Source organism: Esox lucius, chromosome 1 (genome assembly GCF_011004845.1).
Source record: "Esox lucius isolate fEsoLuc1 chromosome 1, fEsoLuc1.pri, whole genome shotgun sequence".
NCBI classification, from domain to species: domain Eukaryota; kingdom Metazoa; phylum Chordata; class Actinopteri; order Esociformes; family Esocidae; genus Esox; species Esox lucius.
The window spans coordinates 17,392,945-17,401,453 of record NC_047569.1 but is presented as its reverse complement, the minus strand read 5'-3'; the positions used below and the strand labels follow the sequence as shown (position 1 = coordinate 17,401,453).

Genomic DNA, 8,509 nt, shown 5'->3' with positions numbered 1-8,509 from the left:
TGCACAAGAAAGCCCACAAACAGTTTGCTGAAGACAAGCAGACTAAGGACATGGATTACTGCATGTCCTTAGTCTGTCTTGAGACCAAGATAAACGTATTTGGTTCAGATGGTGTCAAGCGTGTGTGGCGGCAACCAGGTGAGGAGTACAAAGAAAAATGTATCTTGGCTACAGTCAAGCATGGTGGTGGGAGTGTCATGGTCTGGGGCTGCATGAGTGCTGCCGGCACTGGGGAGCTACTTTTATTGAGGGAACCATGAATGCCAACATGTACTGTGACATACTGAAGCAGAGCATGATCCTCTCCCTTCGGAGACTGGGCCGCAGGGCAGTATTCCAACATGATAATGACCTCAAACACACCTCGAAGATGACCACTGTCTTGCTTAAGAAGCTGAGGGTAAAGGTGATGCACTGGCCAAGCTTGTCTCCAGACCTAAACCCTATTGAGCCTCTGTGGGGCATCCTCAAATGGAAGGTAGAGGAGCACAAGGTCTCTAACATCCACCAGCTCCATGATAACTCCAGTGGCAGCCTGTGAAGCTCTTGTGAACTCCATGCCCAAGAGGGTTAAGGCTGTGCTGGAAAATAATGGTGGCCACACAAAATATTGACACTTTGGTCCCAATTTGGACATTTTCACTTAGCGGTGTACTCAATAGTTTTTTGTATTGGGTTCACAAATTTACCTACACCTATGGCCTTGGATCTACAGCTTTTCCCATGTCCCACTACAGTATGTCAATAACATACTGTATTTGTTGTGTGCTCTGTCAGACAATAGAATGTAACTAAAAAGCTGGTTTTAATTTGGACTAAATATGTAAATGTAATATGTTAAAAGAACAACTGTCTTTTCCACAAGATGTTGTTTATTCAAGGATTTGAGTTTCACTACTTGGTATTACTTGCGCTGGTTGTGGCTCCGCATCCCTGCGATTCGACCACCGGACTAGATTGCAGCAATGGAATCAGAAACGGACGTAGATCAACCACAGAAGATACTGATGTATACACACTTTGGTCACCAACGGAGAGGGCCAAGAACCTAAATGGACGATCATACCTAGCAATAGTTTTGGGCCGGCTATATCGGAGATCTGCAACCGTTTAGATACGACCTGGAGGAGTTGGAAGCTATCTTCATGAGGAAGAAGCCCCAGGCTATGCGTAAACCTCCTCTCACCCACTATGCTCCCCCTCTGGCCACCAGACAGCCATGCAGGGCCCCAGGGGTCTAAGCGAGGCCATAGGAAGAAGTCCTAAAGGTGGACCCGGGAAGGGGTAGCAGCACACAGTTTGCCATTGGGATTGGGATGTCCGGAGGTGGACTCCCCATCCAGTCATGGTTTGGTGCCCTTAGTGCACCTTACGTCACCCAATTACTAAATACATTTGATTGATTAAAGGTGTAGTTCAGGAGCCCTCCACCACAGTTCACATAAGCCCGAGATCAGGTGGTCCTGTTTCCACCCCCTTTTGCTTATTAAAGCAACTACACTGCATTCAGACCCTCAAGTTGACAGAGGTCCTCACTGCTAAATAATGAAATATTCCCACCTGGGAGACCCTCCCCTAACCCTAGGGAGCTAGTGTGGACTCTTTCCCTTCACAGGGATCAATTGCACCGTTGAATAGTGTTACAGGTTTCAACTTGCGCTGGTAACCTCTGGGTTTTGAGGAATAGTGGAGTCGTATGCGGTAGGGGAAGGTGCCCAGATCTCTGGATGGTTCTGGGAGTAGACCTGGTGGTCCCTGTTATTTCCTCATCCAGGAAAAGGGTGTGGGTGTACAGCCCATTTACGGCACCTCAACTGGCACCACCAGATCTACAGGTTTAGAATGCGTTGTGCCGGGCCAGCTGTCACATTTCTATGTTCAGTGTGTTTTGGTTCTAGTTGTTCTGGTTCTGTGTGACTCCCCTCTGTTGATAGTGTAAACCTGTGTCTAATTTGCCCCTTGTAATCTCCCTATAAAGGTTTCCCTTGTTCCCTGTGTCTTTGTTGTTCCATGTAAGGTCAGTGTCTATTGGTTGTCTATGCCAAGTCTTTGTTCATTAAAGTTTAGTTTGTTCCACCACCTCTGTGTCTATGTCCTGCAACCTCCAAAAGATGTTACAATGCAACTGATCTGGATTCTGTTTTAAGACTCTGGACACAGCCCACATGCAGTTATTGACCTGCTGGACATCTGAACATGCAAAAACATTGTCATGTACTCTTATAATCTTCACCTGGCATACACAGAAGAGGCTTGGCCACCCCTCAGTCTGGTTACTCTCTAGGTTTCTTCTGAAGTTTCAACCATACTAGGGAGTTTTTCCCTAGCCACTGTGCATCAGTTATTGCTGTTTCTTGCTATTTGGGGTTTCAGGCTGGGTATCTGTAAAAACACTGTGGCAACTGCTGATGTGAAAAGGAATTTATGAAACAAATCAAATTGATTGAATGTATGCTAGTTTGACATTTTACCTGTAGATGGCAGTAACGTTCTACTTTTAATGTAGATCAACACACGACACACCTCTGTACAAATAGGCCATAAAGTAGCCCCCAGCGTGTTTCATACATATTCATTCAGCATTTTGTAACAAGCAAGTGTTATTTCAAATTCAAGTAAACATATATTGAGCAGACTATAGACGCTTATATGAGTGACTTGTACAGAGTTAAAACAGAAACTGCTGGATACCTTTGGTCACTAACATAATGGTTAACACATACTTCACTTGGAGGGTAGCCATTCAAGATAGCTAGGGACATGCTAAAATATTAGCTACATTTCATGGCAAATGTTTTTGCGCATCCTACCTTCGACATAGACACGCGACGCACGCGCATCTGCTCCACCAATCTCTTCTCCCCCTTCGTACTTGTTCGGTTTCACGATTTCGCTGGGAATACTTCCGGTGGTGTGTCATGGAGGCATGGTAAAACTTGAAAAAATAACCAACCTGTACTGTCTTCTTCAGACAGAGGTTTTTGCACTGGTACCTGGATAAACATCGCCACGAACAACGATATTGGTTTTGGAATTGCACGCAGTAAATCGCGGTTTCCATCCGCTCGGCCATGGCGGCACATAAACCAGTGGAATGGGTTCAGGCCGTGATAAATAGATTCGACGAGCAGGTAATATGAGTTGGGAGAGGGGACTATCAAGCTAACTGAAACTGCAAACTGTGAATGTTATGTGTTATGTAAATGGCTTGTCCTGGTGCAGAAATAATTGATTTAAATGCAACGTGTGATAATTTGCTATCCGTTTATCCACCGTAGTATACAAGTACTAGGCAGCTTACTAGAAGTACTAGGATAATGTGAGACATGCAAGTGACTTTAGCTGGCTAGTAAAATAACCATGACACTAACTCTGTTTCAAGCTAGTTAATGTTAGCCAAACATATATTTTCAAAATGTTGGTAATAAAATATAAACACACTGCATTAAGATAGGTAGGAGAGGTTACAAACAACTGATAATTGTCCGTTTATGCTACTTTAGGTAGCTAGAATATTTTAGGAAAATGTCATTAACTGCTATCTACCACACAGTCAGCTAACTAGCTAGGTAATTGTAAACAAATAAGGTGTGACTGCAAAATGCGCTGATTGAGTCTTATTCTTTATTCGTTTTAGTCAGCTATATGGACAGCTGACAAAAGAAATCAAGGAGCACATTATTTTGCTTGTCTGATGATTGTGGATTAGCATCATGAACATGTTTCTGCTCTGGGTTAATGGCTCACTAAGATAATTAATGAACTTGGATTCAGAGTAATGTGCAGATGTCTGTGATATTGTTGTCATTTACCAAAAACAGTGTGAGTTTCTTCCTTAAAATAATATTATTTCCATTCATGCTTATCTACTCATGGTCACAACAGCATATGTGAAATTGGCAAGGCAATCAACTTTGGTTTAGTTTGGGTATCAGTCTCTTCAGCTTACATGCCTTGCCAAAATGTCGTGTCAAAGGTCTGACCTTTCAGCAGTATTTTTAAGACCAGGCTGGATCCAGAGATTTTTCAAACATACTTACCATCATCTCTGCATAAGCTCACCATTTTTGGAAGATGGTATGTTTAAAGACCTAGCCTCATTTTCCTAGCCTGTTATATACGTATTGCTTGATTATGTTCTGAAAGTGCTATGAAATTGAAAGTGCTAAATTTAATAAGTAATTATAATTATAATTGATTATCTCATCTGACATTATTGAACTTGAGAACAGGTGGATTTGATCCTAATTGGATAAACCTGACATATATCCTCCAATCACAGCAATGATCCAAATGTTGGTGCTTTAATTTTGTTACGAAGCAACTATTTTTTGTTTGTTCAAATTAAACCACTTTGTCAAAAGTTGCCCGCTCAAGTCTAAATTTTAAACCTTAAAAGTACAACTTGCCTAGCTAACTTCTACATTTTATGTTTATGACGTTGTTTATAATTGTAATTATTTTTCTATTCTGAACATGTTGTTATTGAAAATATGAATGGTATTGCCTGCTTTTAATCCAGCTGCATATTGAATGTTCAGATTGCCTAAAGGCTATTCTTTGAAATTGACAAGGAGTGGCAAGGATTGGAATGTTAGCTAAAAAGACTTGTACTCAGACTTAGTCTACTTGTATTAAATGTGCCAAAGATAATTGAAGCTGCATGAATCATTGGGTCAGGTTGTCTAGCCAGTCCATCACTGTTTACATTGTTGCCTCTCAACAGCAGCCATTATCAAGTCAGCATTATCATTTTGTAAGTATGTAGAATTCTCCTGTTGAACGTGTTGTTGATTCAGAACTTGTATATTAGTATTGTAGCTCTAGTTCATAATCTCATCCATTGGAAACAACATGTTTATGTCTGTTTTGGTCATCAAAAATCACCCAAGAGACTGAACTGGTTCTTTTGGCATGGTTATTTCAACTATGTGGCTGTAAAAGCACTGCTTCCTTCTTTCAACTTCTTTAGACTCCTTTGTATACAAGTTGTTTAGACTATACACTTTAAAATGGTTATTTATTTTGCCTGCTAGAGTTTGCAGAGCAAGGCATGCACAAACTCTTACAGAGTGGCGATAAAGTTTCAATGGGGACTATCTCAGGCACTTAGCTTAAAACATTCCCTGCAGATGTCTTCTGGTCATTTATGCTAGCAGCACAGTAAAAAAAATCTTACAATTTGTACCTTTTAAAAGATTTATGAATGAAGTTTTATGAATATATTATTTTTTAATTAACATTTTTATCATAGCCTGGGCTTAATGGGTACCAAGTGTACCCCTTTAAGCACATGGGTGTTCCAACTTAGCCCATTTCCAGATATAGTGTTAAATACACAGGTGTTTAAAAAGGATGACATTTGAGTCATTTAAAAGCTTAGAATCTAAATACTTGAGTTATTAAAAAAAAATCTAATAATTTCTGGAAAATGCTCAGAAATAAATGAGAAATTATGGACAAATCCTTAATTACTGCATAAAGCATTTATTGTTGACATTTGCACATATAAAATTTTAATGGTCATCACTTTTTTTCCCCAAACATTATGAACAATGGTTTTATAGATATATTTAATATATTAACTTAGGCATGGTCCATCAGTGATATAGTGAATGCTGCTCAGTTAACTGGCGCTACTTGATTGTAGACAAACTCTAAGTGCACAACTGGCTTACCAGATTGGTGGTGCTAACTTTGGTTCACATGCAACTCAACCATGCAATTGAGATGAAGGATTTCTCCCTTCAAAAATGCAACTCATGCCATGAACTACAATGTGCTCTCTAAAAAGCAGACAACTGCACACCAAATGTATTGGAACATGTGAGTTATGTCGGCTTGACATCTAGCATGTTTTTCCAGTTCACAAAGTAGTTATGGTATTGGCTGTCACATGGTAGTGTCAGCACAAGCTCATGAAAAACGTCTTTTTATTTTATGTCAGATTATTCTATATTAACATTTTACATTAACGTAAAATGTTAATATACACCTGATTAGAAGAATGAATGACCTACCTAAACTTTGTATGAGTATTTACACAAGAAAGCCCAATTATTTTTCATTTATTATTTAACTTCTAAATTGACTGTCAGGAAGTACTTGCACACCCATAACTTAATAATGGGCTCAGATTGGCATGAAGTAGAACATTATATATTATTTTTTAGATGTTAGTAGACCTAAGGGTATGTGCACTTAGTAAATAGGATTACCCTACCTTTGAGTTGCCTACTTCTGGGCCTCTGGTTGTAGAGACTACTGAGTAACCTAACACAGCATGGTGATTATTCTCAGGCTTAGCGGCTCTGCTCAGCTCATTACAGTTTGATGGAAGTGTAATAAAGGATTAACTCCACCTCATTTGTTAAGTTCATTGAGTGGCCTCTAAGTCACTGGATTGTATGTGCAGCCTTTATGAGTGGAGAGTTCATGGTCAAAATCAGATTATTTTATTTCTCCCCCGAAACTGAAAGTATTGTGGCCATTGAAAAATAAGGCTATCTACAGTTGCACGCATCTTCAGATTTCTAAATGGCAGAGGTTTAAAAAGTACAAATTGAAAGTATTTTGTTGTGTTCACCAGATTTGGGATATTTGTAATTTAGACCTAAATGGCCAGGTAAAAGGACTTCAGAACTAACCAGTGACCTTAATTTAAACATTTTCACTCTTCCTTTTTAATTAATTACTGGTTATATATTAATTATAAACTTTATCCATAGTCTGGTGGTTGCGGATGGATAATTTGGAATTACGGCCCTATGTGGGTGGAAAAACCTCCCAAAACAAACCTGTGCACTCTACTGCCAAGGGCGTTTATAAGGAGGTGTGATATTTTAAACAGAATCACAAAGAAATTAAACAGATTTAAAAGGCCCTACAGCTGATTTCTTGTACTTTGTACTTTTTACACCCCCGGTAAATGTTTCTGTTTGTAATGGAATGCAAATATAAAAAGCTTCCCCACCAGAGAGACAGAGTGGTAATGTGGATGCCAGTGTGATGTACTCGTTTAATAAAATGGAAGAACCTCAACCTAGTAGTGTTTGACATCTGGGCTTTGTCCAGTCGGCTTGTTGTCTGTGCTCTACCTCAGTCCATGACTTAAGCAGTGCTTTTGCATTGTCATGGAAACTAAATCTTCTACACCACACCTCCTGTACCACCCCACCACACCCCGTAGAGCAGCCGAGTTGACAGAAGAGGAGATGCCTCCAATCAACAAGACCGTTTAAATACTACTGCTGATGTTTGAATTTATGGCAAGCGTGATCCTGTGGGAAAGTCAACCTGATCATGCACATTAGTTAGTCATTTCCAAATGTTTATAATAGTAAGTGTATTTGAAATTTCACAATGATATCCCCGCGACCCGGCCCCGGATGAAGCGGAAGAAGATGTCATGACAATGATATTCAGGTTAAAGTGCAGTCCCTCCATTTGTATTCATGTTTTGTACTGGTCCCATATCCATATCTCCTGAAAACTAAGTCCCAAAAACATTACCAGGTACATCACCTGGTTGTCATCCATGGCGATGCTCTGCCAAACATTTACTGCTGCCATTATCAGTTTCTGCTTGTTTCATTGCCTTCATTATTTTCTGTAGCATGTGTAGGTATGCTCAATTTGGTGCTGACAGTGTGTTTTGGGTTCACCATCCTGCTCCATCATGAACTCCATCAGATGAGTTTTCAGGCATTTGGTTGTACCCGAGGAGACAAGATGTTTCTGTTCACTTCAGAAGTCATCCTGCTGCTCCCTTCAGCATTTAGCCTACAGTACATCAATGAAGACACATCAGTCAGTTACAGTGGCAGCCATACTTGTCCCACACATGCACTCCCTCCACCATATTTCAACATTAGAGACGTGCAAGGTTATTTGAATATTCAAATATATTTAGTTACTGTTTGAGTATGTATGGGTATTAATTTTTGCGAAGAAATACAAAATTGCAATAAATATGCCTGAAAACTTTGAATACACAATATATGTTTCTTTTGTTTACGTTTCCAAGGAATTCTTATATGGCATTGCGCCCCTTCGTAGGTGTTTGCTTTATACATTGGACAGTCAGAGTGGCATTTGGCGTGGTAGCCCAGTCATAAAGGTGCAGAAAATGTAGAAAGCGTGTTATTTCTAAATGGTAAAAACAATATGTACAACAAATACCCTCAAATATAAGCTGAGTGTCTGTACTTGTCAATATTTTAAAACCCATCTTATTCAGTGTCACCTTTACAGTTTTTAGATATCTAGCTGCATATTGAATGTACATCAACAAGGTGACACTGAATAATAAGGATTATTAAATATTGACAGGCTAATATTGATGATAATTGATCAAACAGACATACCAACATTATCTTTTTATAGGTTTCCTTCAATGAATGAATCAGTGGAATTCCAAGAATATTCTATTCGAATGACAATAATTGGATTTTGAATTGTCCTAAATAATTATAGAGAATACTTCTTTATGCAAGTGGTCTGTCTCGTG

General features: G+C 39.5%; 1 protein-coding gene across 1 annotated transcript in view; it reads left to right on the top strand.

Annotated features, from left to right (window-relative positions):
* The first annotated feature begins 2,666 nt into the window (after positions 1-2,666).
* Positions 2,667-8,509, top strand: part of nf1a (neurofibromin 1a) — a 79,643-nt gene continuing 73,800 nt past the window's right edge. Inside the window, 1 exon segment of the mRNA XM_034291578.1 lies at positions 2,667-3,131. Within this exon segment, the coding sequence (XP_034147469.1) occupies positions 3,072-3,131 (60 nt within the window). The 5' untranslated portion in view covers positions 2,667-3,071.